At 37.9% G+C, this 26546-nt stretch overlaps 1 protein-coding gene across 1 annotated transcript; it reads left to right on the forward strand.

Annotated features, from left to right (window-relative positions):
- SLC30A4 (solute carrier family 30 (zinc transporter), member 4) lies at positions 1-24378 on the forward strand. The gene is made up of 7 exons (XM_005877516.2): positions 1-393; positions 6753-6899; positions 15104-15257; positions 16688-16889; positions 17771-17876; positions 19068-19202; positions 20048-24378. The coding sequence occupies exons 1-7, from the start codon at positions 3-5 to the stop codon at positions 20200-20202; spliced, it is 1290 nt and encodes a 429-aa protein (XP_005877578.1). The 5' UTR covers positions 1-2; the 3' UTR covers positions 20203-24378.
- The last annotated feature ends 2168 nt before the right edge of the window (positions 24379-26546 follow it).

Here is a 26546-nt window from a genome sequence, read left to right on the forward strand (position 1 = left end):
CCATGGCCGGATCCGGCGCGTGGAAGCGCCTCAAATCTCTGCTGAGGAAGGACGACGCGCCGCTGTTTCTAAATGACACCAGCGCCTTTGACTTCTCGGACGAGGCGGGGGACGAGGGGCTTCCCCGGTTTAACAAACTTCGGGTGGTGGTGGCCGACGATGGTTCCGAAACCCCGGAGAGGCCTGTTAACGGAGCGCACCCGGCGCTCCAGGCCGACGACGATTCCCTGCTGGACCAGGACCTGCCTTTGACCAACAGCCAGCTGAGCCTGAAGGTGGACCCGTGTGACACCTGCAGCAGACGCAGGGAGCTGCTGAAGCAGAGAAAGGTGAAGACCAGGTTGACCATTGCCGCCGTTCTGTACTTGCTCTTCATGATTGGAGAGCTCGTAGGTGAGTTGTGTGGCCAACTCACTTGCCGTTTCCGTTGTGTCCAGCTCTAGGTGCACGGGATTGGAGGTTTAAACTTTCTTGCCCTTTCTCAAGATACTGATTTCTTGGGGTGCAAAAAGTCCACACAGTTCCAAAGTGCAGGTCAGTCTAAGTACAAACATAGATTTATTGTTTACCTCCATGGTACATCATGCAACTTCCTCTTTTCTTCCAAAAGAATTGTGAGCAAACACCAGGTTAGTTCTTGCAACGTTTAAAATAGTAAATAAATAAATAAATAAAATCTAAAGTTACTTAGAACCCCGTAACATTTTACAGTATGAAGGGACCTTCCCGAACACCTGCAGCCTCCACCCCCTTTTTCATAGGGAATCTGAGGGCCAGAGAGGTTCAAGAAGTTGGGAGGAAACGGGGTGGTTAATGGAAGAGTCACGCCTACAGTCCCAGGCTCTTGACTTTTTTTCCCTTTACCTTTGACTTAGGTGGTCTCTGTGCTACTTCCTGTTAGATTTATAGCCAAGAGATTTGCAAAATTAAATACCACCAACTAACCTGAAAGTTTTTCATTGTAAGGAGAATCTGAAAGGCACCAGAAAATGGCTCCCCCAGGGTGTATGAACTTGGTTTATTTTTCAGTTTTTAGTTATTTAAGTAATACACTCTCACTGTAAAATACATTCTTTGCTTAGAGAATTTCACAGTCACATTAGTGTAACTGCTGACTTGTCCTAGTGACCGTTTACACAGTGACACTAACGCAGAGAGACCATCCTGCCACCGTGTCTCTTGGTGATGCACCATGATGAGACTAGAGGTGGCAGTCCAGATTTGAGGTGCTGGTTGGAGGTTAAATGTAGGAAAATTACGTGCACTTCCTACCTCATTTCATACCACTCCTCCCCAGTGCTCACTTCAGCCATGCTGGCCACCTTTCCCCTATAACTCACAAAGCTCTTTCCCGCCCTTAGGGCCTGCACAGATTTTTTTGAGGTCACTAGAGTAAGAAATACAGTTAACACTGTGACTCGTGTAGGTAGGTGTGCATCATACCTATGTATGTATGCACTGATACACGTGTGTATAAATACCTATGTATAACTGAAACGAAAGTTTTATTTCATGTGATGTCTTCTAATATATTTTTTTCAATTGTGGTTCCACCCCACCTAATTGATTTCATGGGTCCACAAATAGAGCAGGGTCTGCAGTTTGAAAAACACTGCTTTATGTGGGTGGACTTTTCCCAGATCTTCTCTTGGCAGGTTTCTTGTTATTCATGTCTCATCTCAAAAGGTACCTCTGAGAGACCTTTCTGACTGACTAAACCTTCCTTCTCCCCTGTTCCCTCCCCAACTATAAAAGCCCTCAACAGCTGAGATGATCTTGTTTGTATATTTCCTTGTTTTATATTTCCTCGTTTAACATCTTGTCTTTCTCTACTGAAATATAAGCTGAATTCCCAGCACCTAGAACAATGATTGGCGCAGAGTAGACACTCATTAAATTTTTGTTGAGCTCGTTTTTATTGTGTTAGAGAATAAACAGTTTGGCTGCAGTGTAGTAAACAAGAGGGGAAGAGGCCTGGGAACCAGATCAGGTAGGTCCTGTATTAAATGGACCGTATTAAATGAGTGTAGTTTTTAATTCTAAATACAATGGGAAGCCAGTGAAGGCTTTTAAAAGCAGAGTGTGACATGTTTAGGACTTACCTTTTTAAAAGATTACTCTGGCTCTTATTTGGAGAATGGATTGGAGGGTGCGAAAATGGAAACAACTAAACTATTGCAGAGATCCAGACAAGAAATTATTATGGCTTGGACTAAAGTGGCTGGAGAAAAATGTACTTACTGATTGAGAAACATTCTAGAGATGACATGGACAAACTTGGCTAGTGGTTTGGATATGGTGGTTGATGGGAGAGCAGTGTCAGGAATGATTCTGAAGTTTCTCACCTAAGCAGCTGAGTGTATGGAAATGTATGTCATTTATGAAGCAGGGAGAAAATATAGAGCAGGATCTAGCCATGGTTGTTTCAAACATGTTATCATATGTATGTGAAATAGCCAAGTAAATATGTCTAGTGAGCATATGAGTCTACAGTTCAGAAAAGAGGTCAAGGTGGAGATATAGTACATAATGCCATGGGAATGGAAAAAGTCACCTAGAGAGCCCAAGTCTTGGAGGAACTCCAACTTTAGAAATCAGGCAGAAAGCAAACAGGTATCTCAGAATCCAAGAAAAGAGAGCATTTCAAAGTGGCAATAAATAAGTTGAAGCTGCAAGAGGTCCAATAAGATGAGAACTAAAATATCCTTGAGTTTAATAACTGTTATTGATTACTTTAACAACTGCATTTTAATTGAAAGTGAAAAAGTTTAAAAAGTGAGTGCAAAGATGGTAAAGATGGCAAATAAACTCACTCGTCTAATTGTACTCTCTCCGGAAGCCTCTCTTAAACTACAATAAAGGGATCTGTATATCCACACAGATGTGGAAAACTGGAGAGCAGACAATAACAACACAAACTCGGGAAACTAGATAAGAAACTGATAAAGGAGGTAACTGCCTTAATAGATCCAAGAAAGCCAACTCCTAAGCAAGCAATAGGGAAAGAGCCAAGAACCAACCTAATAATATATCAGGAACACCTAGAGAACTTAAGCACAAACTCTGGGCCACAGTTTCTAATTAAGTAGTTCTGGGATCTGGCCTGTGAGTTTGCATTTCTAACAAGTTCCCAGGAGATGCTGATCTTGCTGCTTTATAAAATAAATTCAGGGTTAAAAAAAAAAAAAAAGAGCTTTTAGCCCTGGCCGGTTGCTCAGTGGTTAGAACATAGGACCAAAGGGTTGTGGTTTTGAATCTCGGTCAAGGGCACCTGCCTTAGTTGCAGGTTCCCAGCCCCTACCTCGGGTGGGAGGCAAACCATCGATGTGTCTCTCTCATGTCAATGTTTCTCTCCCTCCCTCCCTAAAAATCAAAGGAGAAAATAGCCTCAGGTGAAGTTTGTTTTTGTTTTTTTAAGCTTTTAAACAATAAAAACACAAAATATTTTTAACTCCACAGAGAAGTTGGAAGATGAACTAAGGTAATCTCTGACAAGAGTAGAGCAAAAAAGTAGAAATGGATAATAGGAGAAAAAAGGCAAGAAAATTAGTATATTAGTCCAAACGCCAAGTAATAGGAGTTTAAAGAAAAAAGAAAACAGAAGGAAAGAAATCAGCAACATACAGTAGTCCCCCCCTTATCTGTGGTTTTACTTTCCACAGTTTCAGTTACCCATGGTCAACCATAGTCCAAAAATATTCTATGGAAAAATCCAGAAATAAACAATTCATAAGTTTTCAGTTATGCGCTGGTTCTGATTAGCATGATGAAATCTCACACTGTCCTGCTCCATCCTGCCCAAGAGGTGAATTATCCCTTTGTCCAGTGTATCCACACTGTCCATCCTGACAGTCACTTAGTAGCCTTTTTGATTGTCATGATATTTACAGTGCTTGTCTTCAAATAACCCTTCCTAACTTAATAATGGTCCCAAAATGCAGGAGTTGTGGTGCTGACAATTTAAATATGCCATAGAGAAGCCATAAACTTTATCATAGGTATCTGTGTATAGGAATATAGTATATATAGGGTTCAATACTATCCACAGTTTCCAGCATCCACTAGGGCAGTGGTAAGCAAACTGCGGCTCGCAAGCCACATGCGACTCTTTGGCCCCTTGAGTGTGGCCACGAAGTTTCAATCGCACTGTACGTGGAAGAGCCACACTCAAGGGGCCGCAGTTTGCCGACCACTGCACTAGGGGTCTTAGAATATATCCCCTTCAGATGAGGGGGTATTACGGTAGTTAAAAAAATGTCCCCAGAACTGAAAGCTATACATTTCCAGATTGAAAGAGTCAACAAAAGCCCAGCAGATTGGGTACATTATTTTGAAGTTTCAGAACATGGGGAACACATTGTTATCTATTGCCTCTGATTGTTTTTGCACAGGGCAGAACTCCAAGTCAAGTCAAATAAAAACAGCCTGGCCAGTATAGTCTTCCAGGGAACCATGAGACAAGGTCACAAAAAGAGAGTGCTCTGGGAATGGGGCTCTTAAGGAGCTCCAACCCTATTCTATCCCTTGCAGTGGCTGCCATGCTGAGGTTTTCACTGTGATTGCCACTTACTGGTGTTCATGGTTACCATATGGGGAAATGCCACGGAGCCCACTATTCTTACCAAGATTCAGCTATTTCCCTAGAATAATAGCTACCTATAACAGCTTTCAGGTAATTTCCAGAGTTTTAAATAAGCTGATTTGTCCATGTTCTTACTGCTTTTATGAAGATGATTTTCAGAGGTCCCTCCTCTGCTATTTTTGCTGATGATCACCAACGTGTGGCTCTGTAAATTTAGGTTAATTAAAATTAAGTTAATTCAGTTCCTCAGTTGCACTAGCCATATTTTAAATGTTCAAAAGCCACATATGACTAGTGGCTACTATATTGGACAGTATAGACGGACATTTCCATCATCTCAGAAAGTCCTATTGGACAATGTGGCTTTAACATATCCTCCTGTATAGATAATGAGGCCAAAAAAAAAAAAACGTTAAGTAACTACCTTAGAATCTCTGAGATTCCAAAGCCCCATGTTATTAACTACCAACGAGTGTTTTCTCACAGTGATTTCCAGCATTTTCATGTCAGGGAATACAGGCAGTCCTCGGGTTACGTCAGACTCGACGTACATCGTTTCATGGTTACGTCACCATCTCCCATTTACAGTATTTATATAAAAAAAAAAAGTTCCGTCATTTCAACGTATGTACATATGTGCTTTATGTTTTTTATTATTTATTTACCACAAGTAAAGGTCAGGAATTGTTATCTTTCTTTTAAATTTTTTTTTACTGTTTCACTTCATTACTGCTGTGTATGTGCTCCATGTGAGTGACGTAGGTGCTTATGTAGATGGGTTCTGACTTACGGCGAATCGCATTACATTGTGCTGTAGGAACAGATCTCCGACATAACCCGAGGACCTACTGTACATACAAAATGATATTTGTGTAGAACACACTGGAGTACGTGGATGTGACTACAAAATCACTGCCTCCAGTTCTGCTGCTCTTGGCTCTGCACAGTCATCCTAGAAATAGGGGGATCAGCAACCCAGCACACTAGTATGTCAAGACACCCTGACCATGAAGTTCCACTATCTATATATATAAAAGGCTAAGTGACCGACCGACCGTCTGTTCAACCATCCAAACAACCGACCGGCCAGTACATATGATGCACACTGGCAATTTAAACGTTGATACATATAAAGCTCTTGCTGGCGCCAATCGCATGCATGTGTTTCGATCTGTCATTGTCAATCGTGAATTTGGTTGACATTCTATTATAGAGAAAAAGCAAATGGTGATATTAAAATATTTCTTAATTTCCTTTCAATGTGCACAAACCACTAGTACAGTATAACAGTGATTCTCAAAGTGTGGTTCTGAGCCCAGAAGCATCAGCATCACCTGGGAACATGTTGGAAATGTAAATTCTCAGGTCCCATCCAGACCTACTTAATTAGAGATTCTGAGAGTCGGGTCAAGCAATCTGCAGTTTTACAAAACTTCCAAATGATTCTGGTACCCATAAAAGTTTGAATACTCTGTATTATATTATAAAAGCTTACACAATGAATGGTAATAGGAAAATTATATAACCATAATGGAACAACATATTTTTACACACAGAGACATATATGTGAAATTATGTGTGTGTATATATAAGATGTCTAGAAAAATCAATATAAAATTTTAAATTGTGTATTTTAAATACCACCTTTTATTCCTCTATTAGAAGACATTGCTGTTATGTATCCAAATGAATCTGTTATTTGTATCTTTTGTTTTGAACTAATGTACATTTTATGAGTTTCTTCAGTTTAATTTTATGTTCAAACTCTCCCAAACAAGTGAGTACCTACCTTTTCTTCAGCTTTATTGTAATATGTAGATATTGTGGTTATTAATTTCACTGTCTAAGAGTAGGATAGTTAGTTGAGTAAAAGCTGCAGTGCTAAAACACAAAATTCCTATTTATGTGTTAGCTCCAGTTTAGTGATTCTTAATTTCTTTAAGGTTGTTGACTCCTCAGAGAATCTATTCATAGAAATGGACATTGTCACTAGAAAAATATATGCATATTTAATGTTTTGCATCAAATTTCAGTTACCTTGATTTCATTGTAATAGGATAAAGATTTAGTTAGAAGCTCATGTTTTGTAGGATGTTACATATTTTTGGCTTTATTACTTACATTTATTTTAGTTAACATATTTCTTCTTCCCTCTTATCCTTACTCTAAGGTGGATACATTGCAAATAGCCTAGCAGTCATGACAGATGCACTTCATATGTTAACTGACTTAAGTGCTATCATACTGACCCTGCTTGCTTTGTGGCTGTCTTCAAAATCACCAACCAAAAGATTCACCTTTGGATTTCATCGCTTAGGTAGGTAATTGGGAGGTGTTTTTTAGATTATAACATCTTATGGTAAACCAACAACGGACTATAACCTTTGATTAGCTGAAATCTTTCTGGTGATAAGCCTGTTGAAATAGATGAACAAAGCATATGAAAATGGGTGAACAGCATTTATTCAGATACATATCTTCCCATGTACTGAACTTCAGCCCAGTCAGCTGAACAGTTTACACATTTAAATTATATGGTAATCATTAATTTGTAAATGGTTTCCCTATCTCCTAATGATGTTATCAGAAAAAAAGTTTACCTTCACTTTATTGAATCAAGCAAAATTATGTGAGTTTAATTCATTAATGAGCATTAGCTTCTTTCTTTTACTTCAGGTTATTTCAACCAAGGCTACTGTGGCCAAGATTTTAAGTATTATTATAATACGTATAACATTTACTGTGTGGCTGACCTTCATTGAGGCCATTGTATCAACACAATTCTGAAAATGCTGACAAAGATTCTTTGCTTAATCACACTTTAGTCAGTCTCCTGAACCTTCTCCCAAGACTCCCACTCTCAGTATCTTGCCAGTTATCCTTCAGGTGATGTCTCGCCACCCCGGCCTGTCTTCACAAGAATTCTGTTCGGTCAGTTTTACCAGAATCCCCCTTCCTCTGATGTTTCCTCAGTAGTTTTCCACCCACAGACTCCCAACCTGCTTCTTGGCTATAAATTCCCACTTGTCCATACAGTATTCAGAGCTGAGCCCAAACTCTCTCCCCCACTGCAAATACCATTGCAGTGGTCCCTATGCCTATCTCAATAGCTTCCCCTCATGAATAAAGTGTTCTTTACCATGTTGTAACAAGTGTCATTGATTTTTTTTCCTTTTTAATAATGAACACATTTTATTTTCCTATTTTTAACAGATACTAATATTTAGTTGAGGTTAAAATCATATATAATCATATACAACTGTGCTTCTTGCTGTGTTACTATTTTTAATTTTTTTTGCTTATTTTAAAAATACATATAAAATAATTGCCTTTACTATTACGTGAAGTGCCATATGACCACATGTCATTTGCTCAGAACCCAAAAGGTGACATTTAGGTAGCTTCAGCAAAACCTGTCTTAAAGAACCAGAATTAATAATATTGTTTTTTATTTTGTGTAGACACTGACACGCTTGGCTAATATATCAATCAGTTCCTCCCCTTCTGTGTTACTTTTTGACCTAATATTAACTCAGCATCTAGGTCTTCTAAAATGTAATCACTGGGTCTTCTGGTATATAACTTGACATTTTAGCTGAATAGCTGTATTCCGAGTAGCTATCCAGGCCATCAGGCTGGGAAACTATCTGGCATCTCCACCCCTCAGCTCTCAACTGCTGTACAAGAGAACTGAAGCCCTGAGTGAGGTGTTTCTGTTATAAGCAACTACATAATGCATTTGGATGTGTTCCTAAAAGAAGCCTCACTACTTTCCAACATATACATTCGTTTGTTAATTGATTGACTTGAGGGTTTTTAACAACTTTAAAATTGCCCTGACCTGATGGCTTGGTTGGAGTGTGGTCTCATACATCAAAAGGCTGTGGGTTCAATTCCAGGTCAGGGCACATACCTACAGTACAGGTTTGATCCCTGTTTGGGCATGCATGTATGAGAGGCAGCGAATTAATGTTTCTCTCTCTCTCTCTCTCTCTCTCTCTCTCTCTCTCTCTTTAACAACTTTAAAATTGCCCTGACCTGATGGCTTGGTTGGAGTGTGGTCTCATACATCAAAAGGCTGTGGGTTCAATTCCAGGTCAGGGCACATACCTACAGTACAGGTTTGATCCCTGGTTGGACATGCATGTATGAGAGGCAGCGAATTAATGTTTCTCCCTCTCTCTCTCTCTCTCTCTCTCTTTCTCCCCCCCCCATCCTCTAAAAAAATTTTTTTATTTTCCAATTTTATTGTGATTTAAACACCTGCAATTTAAGATCTAAAACATAGCATCCTGGAATGGGGATTTTTACCCTCTAGCACTATTTGAGAGAGTACATTTCATTTAATGAAGTCAGTGGCACTCTATCCCAGAGTTATGCAGTAATACAACATAGGAAGTCCTACATATAATAAATTAAAAACCAATAATCATGAAAATTCTATTAAATATCAAAGAAGTACTTAGTATTTACCTAGATGGTCACTTTGTTTCTTCATAGACTATAAGCACTATGAAAAGATGAGAGAAAGTAGGACTGACTGGTCCTGTTGTGTCTCTGAAAATTCCTGCAGACTGTCAGATATTTCCCTTTCCTTACAAATACTAAGTTCAGGATGGTGGACTAGATATCAGCATTTGACTCCTGTCTCTCCTGAGAGTCCATTGAAATAAAAAGTATAAAAACAACAAAGAGAAGTCAATGCTGGGTCACCAATAAACAAATTTCCAGAAATTTCTGAAAGTTAGAAAGTAGATGGGAGTGGGTTGAAGGAGAAAACAAGCCAAGAAGCCACAGCCTAGAGTACACCAAGCTAGGAACTGGCTCAGCCCAACAGATCTCTAAAGAAAGCTCAGAACAAAGAGCATCAGGAGTGAGAATTGGGGCTGAAAACAAGGAAAATTAATTGAATGACTGTATGACCTTTTGGAGAATGACTCTGAGTTTCTTCTATAAAATATGGATGATATTACTTGTATTGCAGAATTGTGAAAAATACATAAGGTAAAGTGGTAAGGTATAAGTACCTAACAGGGTACCTGGCACAGAGTAAATTTTCAATAAATGTTAGTTTCAGTCATATTTTCCTTCCCTCTTGGACTAGACTTTATATCTCTCAAAATGACCCATGCTTCTAAATTGCCTGCCTTCCCTTCTTTCCATATCAGAATTCTTATTCTCTCAGCATAACTGTCTCAACTAGGTAGTAGGAGAAAAGTAAGATGATTCAACCTGATGAGTAACAATTTTAAAAGATGTGCTTTTTGACTTGGGTCTTTGGGAGCATTTTTGGCAATACAACAAAATTTATTTTAGCAAAAATCATTCCATCCTGGTGAAAGAAAGGTCGTTGGATTTGAAGGGTACTCCCAAGGGGCTGTCCCAGGAATCAGTACCAGTCTGTTGGTATTTTCCTTTCCTTCGTGTGAACTCATAGATTGTGTGAAATCACTCAGGAGTTTCTTTTCCTTTTCCTTTTCCTTTCAGTGAGCTATAGTGGCAGCTCTTTTGTGGGAAGAGGGAGAGGAGGGTAGAAACCACATGAGAGTTATTTTTAAGTGCCTGCATTTATTTGGCTGTGGGTGGTTTGCCCTCTCATCCTGGAAGTTAATAAAACTTAGAACTTAATGAAACCACACCGTGGGGAGAGATTCCACAAACCCTTAGGCAGAATGGCACTATCTCCCAGACCAAGGGGACATGCTGTTCTAAAGAGAACATCCCTTGCTTGCTTGCTTGCTTTATTCCTTCTCTGAGGATTATGAGTGTAGTTGACTTTATTTATATGGTTTTTCTTTTATTTCTGGGGCTGAAGAGGCTGGATGGATTAGATAAAGATAGCGAGCATGTGAAAGGACTGTAGTAGGCAGAGTTGTCTGCATTTGAAATAAAAAGCAAGATACACATTATGGTAATTCAGCTCATCAGCCTAGGTTAGTGGCAAAGTGACAGTGTGGGAGTCTTTCGTAATATGTAGTTCTACTAAGCAAAGGCCTTGGCAGATCTGGCTAGATGATTGTTGTTCTGGGATATGTATATGATAATGTTAATTCTACCTAGTTTGTTATTTATTCCCTGATGCTAAAGCATTTAGCAGAAAGTATTCAGCTAAAAATTCTCTTCCCCCAAACATGCAGCCAAAAAAAAAAATCTCTTCTCTCTAGTTAGTGATTCATTTTAACAACTTCCTCCCCCTCTGATATGAGTTATGCCTACTCATTGTTCACATCTTAGTGAGAATTAATTCATATCACATGTACATCTCTAGGAAAAGAATAGGTACTTCCTAGAATTCAGAGTTTTTATTGAGGCAGAAGACATGAGTGAGGTAGTCAATGTTGACTAGCCAAAAGTCAACTTGGAGTACTGGGGGCACCTTGAGTATGGATAGAGGGAGTAGTAAGAAGATAGAAAATAGGAGATTACTTAGAATAGGAGGTGAGAGGATCCAAAGACAAACTTTGCAATTTAGCTTGACATTCTGGTAGCAAAAGTGGGCCACTGAAAATCCTGTATGATGTCTTTAGCCTGAGTGTTGTTGGCTTATCTGTGGCTGCGTTGAAATACAAATATTAGTTTAAAAGTCCTAGGCAGATCCAATACAGCTCACTGATTTTTCCTCTGTTTCCTTCCTATCTTCTATTGGATGAAGGTAGAAAAGAGAAAGAGCATAAAAGGAAGTGGGGAGAGAATATATCTCCACTTTCCTTCCCTATTGATTTTTATTGAGCTCTGAAATCCGTCTTTAGATGTGCTATGTATAGTTCCTTGAGGCAATAGAAAGACAACATTATATAATTTAAGGGAAATGTATTCATTATTGTCATTGCAGTGTTGGCAAAGTTAACAGTTAAATGTAGGCCAGTACACCTAGGCAGCACTCACACAAAAGTGAATGTGCTGACTGAGTGTGGTTTTACATAGTTGAAACATTGTTACTTATTCACTGAATAGGCACTCAATAGTTACTTGTTCAGTGAATGAATGATAGTATAGTGTGGGGAGACAGGCAGTAAATATGTACCACAAACACAACATAATCATAAATTGTATTAAATGCTACAAAGAAAAGAATAAAGTACTATGATGGAGAATAACAAAGGATGGTGAAGAACTCAATATTTTTCATATGAACATTGAAAACCTCTAGTTTTGACAATTTATAGATGTGTTAAAATGTACGTAAACATTTATTGTATTTTATGGTATGAGGCAAAACTTAATAATCATCTATGTTTTCTCCCAATTAATTTTTTCTTTTACCAATTTATTGGCCATTCAAACCAAAAACTGTTTATTCATACTACTCCAATACTAGTTCAGCTGAGTGCAGTGATTTAATTATCTGTGCATAAAGTAGCAAAATATATTAGAACTACTATAACAATAGGTTTTTCAAGAATTTCTATAAAAATCCCTTTTAAGAGTTTTTCATTTTTGCTAAATTTCCATTTAGTCAAGTTTTCCGAAGCTAATGGGGTAGTAACTTTCACAGAAATCTAGGGTTTTAGTTGGGAAAGTTCCTGGGTCTCCTTTAGAAAATGAAAATCTGTATATGTTATACACTCCTTTTGTCTTGAAAATCTTTATTGTACATTATGTGACCAGAGACCAACCCAGAGCAACAAATGAGAAGATTGGAGCAAGTCATAATTTCATTGTTGAATGAAAATTTCCCTCCCTGTTAAACATTGTTGGAGGAAAAAAGGAATCTTGCCTATGTTTATCTGCATTCCATCATGTTAAAAATACTAGGCAAAAATGTTAAACACTCATTAGTCCTATTCATATTTCACCAAAGTTTCATTCACAATGAAAGAACTTGTTGTTCCTTTTATCAGAATAAAATGGTCATATTACTATTATTAGGATTTTTAGCTATGTAGTATTATATATGCCTTATACTTCTCAATTATAAATCTCAGTCCCAAAAATCTACTTAAAATTCTGTGTGTGTTTCTCTTTTACACTTACCAGTTTTCTAGCTAGAAGACATTTTTACAGTCAATTAGAATAAAAACTAACAAATGAATGTCTTTGCTTTTCACCAAGGGAACTAGATGTGAGGCACATTCTTTCTGAATTGCTGGAAAAGGGATATAATTGATGACAGCATCTTAATATGTCATTTGGGAATTTCTAGGAATCAGCTGAATTCTATTACTCTTAACTGTGGGAAGTCATTGGGATCCCTTTTATGCTGCTCTCCTGGGTGAAAACTATATTGTGAAAAACTGCATTTTCAGCTCCTAGTGGGCTGGGAATCCTCCTTGCCAAAAAAATCTGTTTATGCTGTAGTTTGACTTTCATAAAAGTTATATGAATGTGGTTGATCTCTCTCTCTCATAACCGATATGATAACTGAGAGGGCTATTGAGTGACTAGTGGTGTACCATGGTTTTGAGTAGTAATTGTGTTTATTTGTCTTATTCCAATATTAGTTCTGTTCATGCACAAAAATTTTATTGGAGTTTCACCTAAATTAATGAAATGTCAGGAAATAGTTTCTAACTTCTAGATAGTTTTTCTGTATTGTAAGTTATAGGTTGGAATAAAAAGGTATCAAAGTCCAATATGCTTGAACTACCTGGAACCTTTGAGGAATGAATCGACCCAGACAATAGTTTTCCAGATTCTTTTACCTTTTAACACTTAACAGGATTAATGTCCGGTGTCTCTAAAGGAAAAATTTTCTTTAAAAGTATTTTCTTGTTTTGAGTGTCAACATTTGTTTTATGTAACAATGTTAGTTAATTATTTTAATATATATTTTACATTGCCTATTTTTTGTTATTTTGAAAAGATAAATTATCTGTACTTTATACTCATATGGTAGAAAATTTATCTGGTATGAAAGCATATATAGTACAAAGCCATCCCTATCTCCTCACCCATTCTCCTCATAACCAGTTTTTTATCAGTATTTTGTACATCCTTCTGGAGCTGCATTTGCAGATCATTATTTATATACTAGAGGCCCGATGCACAAAATTCATGCAAGAGTAGGCCTTCGCAGCCCCAGCTGCCTCGCGGCCCTGCCCCCCGCCCACTGGTCATTCCGGAAGGTCTTCCGCCATCCAGTCCAGTTAGCATATTAGCTCTTTATTATATAGGATATTCTTTTTTCTTTTCACACAATGGTAACACCATACACAATTGTGTTCTTTGCTTTTTCACTTTGTATTTTGGAACTTATTCCTTGTCAGTACGTAAAGAGCCTTACTCATTTTTTACAACTGCATAGCATTCCATGTTATAAGGCTTCTACTAATAACATTTTTATTGTTTACAATTATTTGCTGTTCATACAGTGCTTGATGAATAGCTTCATAACATACCACATTTTGCACATGTGCAACTCAATTGGCATGAGTGTGTATGTCCTTCCTAGAAGAGGAATTCCTGGATCAGAGTACATCATGAATACTTGAATGCATAAAAATGTGTTTGTTTTTATTTAGTCTAAAGGTAATACATCTTTGTGGTTAAAAACTTAAAGACATTTCAAAAATTACTGAAAAAATAAAGTTAAATTCTCCAAGCTCCTCCTCCCACTTCCCAGATGTAACATTTTCTTGTCTATCTTTCCTATAGTTACCAATGTGCCTATTTTTTTCTTTTTTATACATAAATGGTTGTATGGTATCCCATTATATGTATATGCCACCATTTATCCATTACATTACTTATTGGGGAACATTTAGGATGTCTCTGGATCTTTTTTGATACTACCAACAAAGCCGCAGTGAAAAACCTTGTAGATATCTTTGCATACATGTGGATGTTATTCTAGATTCCTAGAATCAAGGAATACATGCCTTTTAAATTTTGATTAGTTTTGGTAAGTGCTCTCCAAAAAGATACTTTTATTTGATCCTTCCATCAGTATATCCTTGCTGACACTATTATCAAACTTTTTAATTGTTGCCATTTTAGTAAGGGCCAAAAAGGAATCCTACTGAATTTACTGTATTATGATTGATTTTGATAAGTTGGCCATTTCTGTTTATTTTCTGTATATTACTATTTATGCTCTTCACCCATTTTTCTGATGAGTTGTTCACTTTGTTATGATTTGTAAGTGTACTTGCCTACTAGGAAATTAGTCTGCGGTCATGTATGTTACAAATATTTTTTCTCAGGTTTTCCTTTTTTGCCATGTGTTTGGTCTATAAATACACATAATTTGACCCTAAAGAGATGAGGGGAAGGTAGCAAGTGGTAGGAGTGAGTGAGTTGGGGGATTCAGATCAAACTACTAAACCTTTTTAAATAAAAATATATATAGTATACCTGAAACTAATATACTGTTATATGTCGGCTATACCTCAATTTTTAAAAAATGTTCCATATCAAACTATTTAAAATAATTTTTAAGAAAAACATGACAGATGATATAGTGCTTTTATCTTCTTAGAGGAAAGGAGATCTAAATAAATAAAAGATTGTACAGTATTTAGTTTGTATGAGGTGTACTAACTATGCTGCAAATACATTTGTTTTTTATATTTTTCCCTCCAGAGGTTTTGTCAGCTATGATTAGTGTGCTGTTGGTGTATATACTTATGGCATTTCTCCTATACGAAGCTGTCCAAAGAACTATCCATATGAACTATGAAATAAATGGAGATATAATGCTCATTACCGCAGCTGTTGGAGTTGCAGTCAATGTAATGTAAGCTCGATGTTTTTTTAAAAGAATTTAACTGGCTTTATTCTGTAGAGCAGTTTTAGGTTCACAGCAAATTGAGGGGACTGTACAAAGATTCCCCACATACCCTCTGCCCCAACACATGCATAACTTCCCCCATTACCAGCATCCCTCACTAGAGTGGTACGTTATTACAGTTGGTGAACCTGCACTGACACATCATAATCACCCAAAGTCCATAGTTTACATGGTTCACTCTTGTTGTTGTACATTAATGGGTTTGGACCAATGTATAATGACATGTATCCAACATTTAGTAGCATACACTCTACGTTGTTTTCACATGAATAGTCTCAAATACTGTGAACTTAGAGACTATACATGCATTCAGTAGTAATGCAGTGATATTTTAATATATTTATAAATTATATAGTACATCAGTTTTTCTTATAAATATTAATAAAACACTGTTGGAATTATAAATTCCTCATTGGTTTGTACAGGTATACTGAAGTTTGACTAACAATCACAAATTTAAGTAGAACAAATTTTTTTAATTTAATTTTTATAATACTTTCATGTTGAGATTTTTTTTAACAACCAACTTTTTTTCCTAAAAACATGAAGTTTTTAAGTTAAATACTCAATCATGTGAATCAGGAGTCAGCAAACTTTTTCTGTAAAGGGCTCGATAGTAAACATTTAGGACTTTAGAGCCATACAGTCTCTTTCTCAGCTACTCTGCTGTTTTAGAACAAAAACAGTCCTATTCAGTATGTAAACAAATGAGCATGGCTGTGTTCCAATAAAACTTTATTTACAAAAAAAGGCTATGGGCCAGATATGGTCTACAGACCATGGTTTGCCAGTCCCCATCTAGTGGCTTCTATTCTATACTTAGAATAAAATCAAAAGTCCTTACGATGGCCTTTTAATATTATCCTGTGTACCACTCCAACTCATGTCCTAGCACTCTTGCTGACTTTATTCTAGCCACAGTGGCTGTCTTGCCTTTTTTAAAACACATAGAGCACCTTTGCATCCAGGCCCTTTACCCTGGTATTCCTTCTGCTAGAACACTCTTCCACCATAACTTGCTTCCTGGCTTCATTCAAGTCTCTGCTCTGATGGAATCTAAGGAAGGCCACTGTCCCCATCACTCTCCATCACTAGCAACGCTTTACTTTTCTTCAACGCCTTCCCATCGTCTAGCAGTACATTAGGGATTTATTTGCTAACTGTTCTGCCTTCCGTACCAGAACATAAGCTCTAAGGGGATAGGGATCTGTCTCAGTCACTCTTTTGACCCCAGCACCTAAAATAGTACCTGATACATAATAGTTGCTCAAATATTTAGTAAATATTGCCTCACTCATATCTGATTAGTCATAGATATTTTTATCAATAGCATTAGGACAAATAATAATGTTTTGTTTTCTTTTTTTTTTTAACAGAATGGGGTTTCTGTTGAACCAATCTGGTCACCATCACGCCCATTCCCACTCCCTGCCTTCAAATTCTCCTACCACAGGTCCTGGGTATGGGCACAACCATGGGCAGGATAGCTTGGCAGTGAGAGCTGCGTTTGTACACGCTTTGGGGGATTTGGTACAAAGTGTCGGTGTGCTAATAGCTGCCTACATCATACGATTCAAGGTACTATGATTGCTAATTTTTTATTTTAAAATATATTTAATTTCAACGTTAAAACTAAAACTGATTGGCCCTGGCCAGTGTGCCAAGTGGTTAGAGCATTGGCTAGAGCACCAAAGGGTTGCAGGTTTGATACCCTGCCCGGTGGGAGCATGTGGAGGAGGCAACCAATTAATGTGTCTCTCTCATATCAATGTTTTTCTCTCTCCCTCCCTCCCTGTAGTCTTCCCTCCCTCCTATCTAAAAATCGATGGAAAAAAAATCCTCGGGTATGGATTAATTTAAACAAGAAAAAACAAACTGATTGCCTTTCATCAGTATACGGGACACCGGTGCCGCTCCTATTCATTTTGCACTTACGCAAACCTAATTGAGCCACCAGTCTATATAGCTCTTTTGTTAGCACTGAACACCATGGTATCACATCACGAGGTAACTTACCTGTAACTGACAGGTACTAGACTGTGCATGTAGTGAAGTCCAGAGATCTGGGTTCTAGTGTTGGCTCTGCCACTAATGCTTTGACCTTGAGCAAGTCCCTCAACTCAAAATTTGAGTTCCCTCCTCTTTAATATGAGGGGCTTAAATCCAATTGATGACTACTAAGACTCCTCCTAGCTCTGATGTTCTATGGTTCTGGGCAGACGATTTAGAGAAGGCACAGAGGAAAAGAACAGAACAAACCATTAAACTGCTGAAAATGGTCCCACAAGGAAAGGCATTTAAACAACCCAGGAAAGAATTCTCAGATGCAGTGTCCTGGTTTCAGAGGTATTCTGCAGTCCTGCTAGAGGACAGGGGGCAGAGTATTCCTTAGTTTGCCTTACAGTCTGTTATATGTCTGTCGATATTTAACCACACAATTTTGATCTGTCACTTCACAGCCAGAATACAAGATTGCTGATCCCATCTGTACATATGTCTTTTCATTACTTGTGGCTTTTACAACATTTCGCATTATATGGGACACAGTAGTTATAATACTAGAAGGTAAGATCTCATTAATATCCCCATTGTGGATGTATTCCTAAGTCAGATTGGGGGTCAGGGAAGACTCTGGGGTAGGAGCCATGTCTTTTCTTGTTTTTATTGATGCTTACTAGGCTACAGTTACACCACCTTACATGTATAGGATGTATAAGAATCCATGCACTCTCCCATATGTTACCTATTTGATCCTTATAATAGCTAAGAAAAGTAGGTAAAGCAAACATTATTATCCCCATTTACCAATAAGAAAATTGAGGTTCAGAGGGGTAGTATAACTTGATTAAGGCCATGCTGTTACTCAATTACAGAGCTAGGACAAGAATGCAGCTCTTTGATTCTTAATGCAAGTATGTGTAGCGGTTCATTAATTTACTAGAGGCCCGGTGCATGAAATTCGTGCATTCAGAGGAGGAGGTCCCTCAACCCGGCCTGTGCCCTCTCACAGTCCAGGAGCCCCGAGATCGGTCGCCCCAAAGAGGTAGGCCCCGCCCACCACCGCAGCCTGCCGATCCGTGGCCTAGGTCTCTCTCTTTGGGGCAATCATGGAGCCCCCCGATTGATCACCCCGCTGGCCGGTGGCTTGGGCCTCCCTCTGCAAGGTGATCATGGGGTGATAGCCGGGCCCCTGACCAATCGCATCGCACCTGCCTTGGCTGGCCTGGCACCAGTGGGTGTCATAATGTGGTAGTCCAGGTGGTCCTTCTGCTGTTTGGCCATTGGGTTGATTTGCATATTACACTTTTATTATTATAGGTTAATTTCAATTTAACTTGCAGCTTTGTTATATTTTCAGCATTCCTGCCTTACCAATATTACATATAAGCATGTAAATATAAGTTCTCAACACTAGTTTAGCCATCATTGGATGTTCCTTTCTTTTTATTTTTTATTATCCTAGCTTATTTGTTAAATGAAGTAACCTGGGCTGGTTAACATACCTTTTTAGTGAGAATGAACATTTTAAAAGTATTTATTAACCTTTTGTGTATATCCTACTATATGTGTGCATGGTTTATCTTAAAATACTAATATATTTTATTAGAAAGTGTTCATTTTAAAATGAATTTAGCAAAGCTAGTTGTCTGTTTGTTTGTTTGTTTGTTTGTTTTCGGGGGGAAGGTCCACCAGTAATTTATAACTTTTTCCCCTAAGATAAATTTTACTTATAAGTGATATATTCTGAACTAATAGGTGTACCAAGGCATTTGCACGTTGACTATATCAAAGAAGCCTTGATGAAAATAGAAGATGTCCATTCAGTGGAAGATTTAAATGTCTGGTCTCTTACTTCAGGAAAGCCCATGGCCATTGCACACATACAGCTAAGTATGTTGCTGTTGGTAAATACTGGGGTTGGCGGACTTCTGTCTTTGGGATTAAACATCTATGCTTATAATTAAGTAGGAAGACTTCTGGAAAGATTTGTTTTAAGGGAGGGTGTGGGCTCTTCAAAAGATGAGTTGCAGGTTGATGTTTATAGCAGAGCAATAATTTTTATCCCTTTGAAATGAGATGAAACACAGATTTTTGCCTTCAGATTAAAGGTACTGGGTGTATTTACCATGCTTTTTCTACATAAGAAAAGCTAGAGCCTGTGTTTTTTCTTTAAATCATTTCACAGACCGATGCTTTTTATTTGATTTTTTATCAAAATAGTAAATGCATGAGTTTTATTTTTAAAAGTACAAAAGATGAGCCCTGACCTGTTTGGCTCAGTGGATAGAGCGTCGGCCTGTGGACTGAAGGGTCCCAGGTTCGATTCCAGTCAAGGGCATGTACCTTGGTTGTGGGCACATCCCCAGTGGGGAGTGTGCAGGAGGCAGCTGAATCGATGTTTCTCTCTCATCGATGTTTCTAACTCTCTATTCCTCTCCCTTCCTCTCTGTAAAAAATCAATAAAATATATTTTTTTAAAAAGTACAAAAGATGAAAGACTTGTAATTGATGTTTAGATTTCTTTCTCTACCCGAAAGTGGACTGGAAAGAGAGGGATAAGGAGAAGCTGGTCTGGCTTGGCAAACGGACACACTTCTCTCACAATAGCTTCAGGAGGGTAGAAATCAAACTAGTAAAAATATGTTCAGAGCATACTAAGGTTGTTTTCTCCCTGGGTCTTATTCACTAATGTGTAATGTACAATGAATAGTAACGATATTTTCTTGACATTGCAGTTCCTGGAAGTTCATCTCAATGGGAGGAGGTACAATCCAAAGCCAGGCATTTGTTGTTGAACACATTTGGCATGTATAAATGTACTATTCAGCTTCAGAGTTACCGGCAAGACGTGGACAGAACTTGTGCAAACTGCCAGAATGCCAGCTCCTAACTGAAGATGTCTGGGGGACTACTGCCTTATTTACCCTGCAGTCACAGACTTGAGAGCAATAAATGCACTTGAATGGGAGAATGGAATTCCTGAGAGCCGTGCCCGGGCACTGGCCTCGCAGTCAGCCTGAGAGTGCTAGTTTCTGTCGAATGGTAAAGTGAGACTTCACCATGATTTTCAGATGAAGATGTTTCCAAAACACTGTTTACAGAATGAGACGTGACTCTACAGATACCTCAGAGAAGACAATCGAAGACCGTACTTCACAATCACAGCAGAGCATGTGTCATAAAGGAAGCATCAAGAGTTCTGTATTTGCATTTAAAAATCCTTTTTAAAGCCCATTTCTATCAAGCCAGTGCTGGAAAACTGATTTTTTTAATCTAATCTTGATACCCAGCTTCTGGAATTTGACACCCAGCTCTCTGTTTTTACAGAAATTATTTCTCAGCAGATTTCAGAAAGTACTAGTAATTATCCAGAGTGGAATAAGCATGTATTCCTAAATGTTTCAGAAATGTTTTATTTCACAAGTAAGTCTTATTGGTATTATTATACTTTATAAACAAAATTTTCCAGATATTAGAGGGTTTTGAATCTCAATTTTTGGTTATTTGTAATCTTATCAGAACCAAATCTTTACGTATTGTGGTCACTGTCATTAAATTGCTTAGGAAATATTTTCAGTTTATTCTGAATGGCAGAAGTTAATCTTAAACTGGAATTACTATATGATAATTTGAACAAATATAGAAGCAAGGATGGGGTGTGGAGTTTCAGATTTAAGTCTTTCTGAAATCACTTTTATTGTCCATGGAATTTATCTTTGCTTACGAACAGCAAGCGACGCAAAATGCAAACAATGATGCTCTGTCCTTTTAGAAATTGCCTTATGTTTTGTACAGAAAGTTTGCTTGGTACCTTGCTTCCTGCCTCCATACCAGGTCATCTGCTTGTGCCTTTCAGGGTAGAGCTCTAGAGGGCCAAGGTTCAGTTTTAATACCCATCGCTCCCTACATTTCTCCAGAGAGAATTTCTGTATGATGATATGGATTAGGAATCCTCCACAGGCTCCAGAAACCCTAAGATATAATTTTGAGGTTTTCCAATAATACCATAGCAGAAATGCTAAAAGGGATTGGGGGAAGACATGATTTTCAGAAGACAAAAATTTTAAGGGTTTTGGAGTGTGTGTGTGTGTGTGTGTGTGTGTGTGTGTTAAAGCACTGGAATAGGATGGACATTAAATCTGTGTGGTAGGGAAGTTAAACATAAAAGTTTCCAAACAGAAGGCAACCTAACTGGTAACAGTTGTATTAAAGAGGCAACTGTGAATATTCCTGTCAACTGTTGGTTTTGAGATTATATTTAGTGCACATTAGGGAGTCCATTTTCAGCAGAGAATCGGGATAAAGTATCATGTACCAGACAGGCTGTGAGATGAAATCCTAGATAGGCAGGCCAATGACTTAAAATGTAAGTGAAGAATATGAAACAGATTTCATCTTTCTGCCAAGGACCTCACTATAAGTAAACCTAAGGTAAAACCTGGATTCACCTAAAAGATTGTTAAGAGTCAATGGTGTCCAACAAAAGTTTCAGTGAGTGTTAATGGTACCTAATAAAGCCCAGCATTTGTTGAATCGAATTGAAAATTTTATGGGATTCTTACTGTGAATCCATTTAAAATAATGATTTTAATTTTTCAAAAATTTTAGGAACATAAAATAAAAAAAAATACTCTTTTATTATATAATGTCCTGTATTTCAAAAAATACTCTTAAATGTAGAAGGCAAATGAGAATAAACGAGAGGCATGTCAGTGCACATCTGGGCATTTATGACTTTGGGCACCTAGCAGAGAAAGGAAGAGAATGTGCCTGTGCTAATAGGTTTCTCCACATTTGCAGCTGTTCCCATATCTACTGAGCTCGTTTCTTGTAAACTTTCTTTTATCTTAAATAGATTTATCTAACTTTTCACATCGACCTGTTCCTTGAAAAGTTATTGAGTAAAACAGTCTGAAATCCACTTGAGGATTGAAAAGGATCCTTTTGTATAATGGAGAAACACTGACAGCTTTTGTAAATCTTAATTATTATGTTCTGTTTAAAATTAGGTACACATGAAGTTTTCTGTGCTTTGTTGTTTTGTGTGTTTTTTTGCAGCAACTACAGATTTTATGCTTGTATTTTACTGGATCTGTGAGATTTGATAATTGATAGATTTAACTCTCTGTAACTTGACAAAACCCATAGAGAAGGAATGTGAACTTAGCAGATGGGAGCAGGGGCTGCACAGCGTCTGACAGAGACACAGAGAAAGAGCCATCCATTGTCCTATGAAAAGCACAGCTGAGCCTGGATTAACACCTACCATTGTTCACTTTGCACTGGGAAAACATCATAACAAAAACTGGGCAGTTCTTCAGTGCGATGTGTTTTCATTAACATTTGCAAATAATCAAAGTTGTGTACATAAACCTGTGTTTCACAAGTTTGGCCAGACTTGCCTTTTGATTTATCTTAGGAAAAGGCCTATTGTTTCGTTGATGACTGTACTGCCTTAGAAATACACCGTGGGGAATGCAGTTGAATAAGCATATTTCAGAGAGCTTATTGAAATATGCTTTCAATAAGCATATTTGCAGAACCGAAATGACGTCATTCCCACATGCATTTTCCATTAGCTCTGCCTGTGGAGCATGAGCCCAGATTTTCACACCTGTGGCTCCCGTCAGTATTATTTGCCAGTTCACTGGATTTCTTATCTTTCTGTTTCTTTTTCAACTCTGGATGCCATATTTCCATTTCTGAACCGAAGTTTCCTGCTCTTAGGAGTCTCAGTGTTCTAGTTCTGTCTCTTGAACCCAGAGGTCCTCACTGACAGTGTTTATCTTTGGTAGAATTTTCCCAGAATAAACAGACATCAGCTTCCCTTTCTTTTTAATGTGAGGGAAAAAAATCTTTCAGAAACAAAGCACCATTTTAAAGATGCTTCAGGGTGGGAAAAACCATTCTTCCAACAGCTGATTGTTCTGATTCAGAATCTCTGCACACAGAATGCGGGCGGGAGAAACAGAGCCACTGCAGACATGAGTGAAGGTCATCGCTAATGAGATGCCGCCTGTGCTGCTTGAACTCCCACACCCACTCCTGTGGAAGGGAGACTCGCTCACCTCTGAAACAAGCACCGTCGGCTAAATTTATTTTCTTTTTATGCATTTATGTTCATTGTTTCGTCATAAGGAATAAGGTGTTCTTAGAGAAACTGAGCCCCTTTAGTACAAGGTTTTAGGCAATTTTTCTGTTGACTGTACTTTTCATACAGTAAGTTTAAAGTTACAGACTATCTTCCTAAGTGTAAGATCAGTTCATTTGGTTCAGTTTGTCTTTGAACCACGCTTCGCTCATGAGCCATCTGGGTAATAGTCACAAATGAAGTGACATTTTGCTACGCTGTGTTGAGGGGAGCAAGTCTGATCTCCAAGTAACTGATGAAGCTTAATATCTTTCTAACCAAAATGCCTAACCGCAGATCTGTTATGTGAATCGCCAGGCAGGGCTTGAGACTTGTTTCACAGATTACCAGGCAGGGACATCATTTGTGGTGGTGGTGGGAGCACAGAAGTTGGAGGGGATAACTTGTGGGAGCTCCTCAGCATTGCATTGTGTGTGTGCGTTCGGCCAGCCTGTCATCGAGTTCTGGCTGCAAAGGGGTTAACCTGTTCTAGTTATACTGTGAGGACCAACAAACAGTTTCTTATATTCAGTAAGATTGGAAAACATTTATGGGGACTTTCTCTGATAGTGTCAGTTTAAATACTGCAATTACTTGTTTTCTGAAATAATTACAACAGAAAACTGGGATGTGCCAGTATGTCTGCTTTGCACCTGGAAGTTACTGTACATCTGGAAGGTTTGTGCTTCTCTAAATAGATGTTGCGGAGTAAGCCATGTCACAGTGAAACAAGGAGTAGATACTTTTCCACATACCCCTTCAGAAACCAGTATTTTGCAAATGATTGATTTTAGGAAGATTTGGAAGCTGGTGTTTGTCCATGTAATTTAAAATCAAAGTATAGTATATGTACTGTATTTACAATTTATATTGTAATTTCCTATGCCTTTATTAAATAAAGTATTGTTTTGCCATGTGGTTTATTAAAAATGAAAATGTACAGTTCCTTAAATTAAATTTCTGGGTTTCTATTGAGTAAGTCATAGTAGTAGGCCTCAAAACATATCTTCTTAAAAAGCAATGGAGCCGTAACTGGTTTGGCTCAGTGGATAGAGCGTCGGCCTGCGAACTGAAAGGTCCCAGGTTCGATTCCGGTCAAGGGCATGTACCTTGGTTGTGGGCACATCCCCAGTGGGAGGTGTGCAGGAGGCAGCTGATCGATGTTTCTAACTCTCTCTCTCCCTTCCTCTCTGTAAAAAATCAATAAAATATATTTTTTACAAAAAAGCAATGGAAAATAGATGATAACCTATCTAGTTTTATAATCTCAGATTGTAATGCCCTCTTAGATGTTTAAGAAACAAGCCTGAAAAAAATCTTCCAAATAGGATAAAAAGATACTAAAGAACCTTCATCTTTTTATTTTATATCAGTCACTTTTAATGTCCCACCAGCCCAGCAACAACGACAGAAAGGAAAGAAAGAAGCCCCCGAGAAAGTAAGATTGGTGAAGACACGGCAAAGTCCGAGAGCGAAGACCTAGTGTCTCTCCAAGCACGTAGATGGGGGATCAGCAAACCTTACCTCACGGGCCAGGGCCAAAGAACTGAGAATGGATTTTACATTTTAAAATGGTTTTTAAAAATCAGAATAATAATATTTTATGATGTGAAAATTCTATGAACTTTAAATTTCAATGCTGAAATCCCAGTTTGTCTGTGACCACTCAGTTATGCCTGTTGTCCTGGCATAATTAACAACAGCATCTCCTTTTATTCTCAAAGTGGCCAGTTTCTGATAATAAATGATGAGGTCACCCTAAAAAAAAAGTCAGTGTCTGTAAATAAAATGTTAAACACAAACACTCATTCAGTTACGTGTTGTCTGGCCGCTTGCATGCCGCAACAGTAGCAAAGTTAAGTAGTTACAATATAAAGCGTGTACCATCTATCCCATCAGAGGAGAAGTCTGCCAACCCCTGGCAGAAGTCCCCTCTTGTACCCTTTGAGGCCTGGCAGCATATGCGGATGCAGCAAGCCCTTCGAGAGCCCACTTAGAAGCTGCTGAGACTGGTCCCTCAGAGGCTACCTGAGTCACCGAAGGCTCTTTTCTTCCCTTTGATCCATTTTCTTGTCTTTATCCCCCTTGGAGTTTGGGCAGAAATACAGGAAAAGAGGAGCAAGTTTCAGATGTTACCTATGCACCATATGCTGTATCTAATGTTCACTAGCAAAGCAGTTTTCTACCGAGAACAACATGATCAACAGAATCGTTTAACAATACTTTTCATCGTAAAGTTTTATTCACTTGATTTTTAATTTTTTTACTAAAGTTATGACAAAAATAAAGGAAATAAAAATGTATGTATGTTGAGTACCTTATGCAGTTTGTGCCAAGTGAAAGCTCACAAATGAAAAATAACACTTTCTCTGCTAAGATGTTTGTGAAGTTTTTAAAAGAATGTTCTTAAAAGTTTTCCAGTTACCTAGGAAAAGACTCAACTGTTTTTGAAAATAGTAATAAAATAAAGTTTTAAATAAGTTATTCTAGCAAATAAAGAGACGTTGCATATTGTTTATCTACTTATCTGCTTAGCTATATTTCTGTTTTGATGTGTCATTTATTTTTGGCCATGTCAGATGCTAAAATAAATTCTAATTTGGGGCCACAGCCTTGCAAGCTCTTGTTTATGCTAAGCTTTCAGCTTTATTTAATGTTTTAGTAGGCTTATGTTTTTTATTATAATTCAGTTCCAACTATGATCTATTGTAATAGCTATAAGCTATAAAATAGACTAGACAAAGTATAAATAGGAAGTATGAAGCCTTATGACTAAATATCACCTCTAATCATGTGTTTAAGATTAGAAGGCTTAAAAATCCAGCCTCAATGAAATATCACCAAAGATCTCATCATTTTAAAGCAGCATTCTGGTTTAAGGCCCTCATGTGACTTTGAAAAAACATAAACTGTAAAGTTTAGCCTATGAGTATTACCCAATATACCTGAAGATTATACTCTGTAAGTTACCAAAGAGCTCTCATGTCTCCTGTCCTCGACTTTTCAAAAACTTGTTCTGATTAGGCTTTCAAATTCCTATTGTCTGTGTTTCACTTGCCAATTTCCGCATATTGGTTTATGGGTTGTTGTTGTTTTTTTAACAC

This window comes from Myotis brandtii, unplaced genomic scaffold (assembly GCF_000412655.1).
Source record: "Myotis brandtii unplaced genomic scaffold, ASM41265v1 scaffold521, whole genome shotgun sequence".
Lineage (NCBI taxonomy): Eukaryota > Metazoa > Chordata > Mammalia > Chiroptera > Vespertilionidae > Myotis > Myotis brandtii.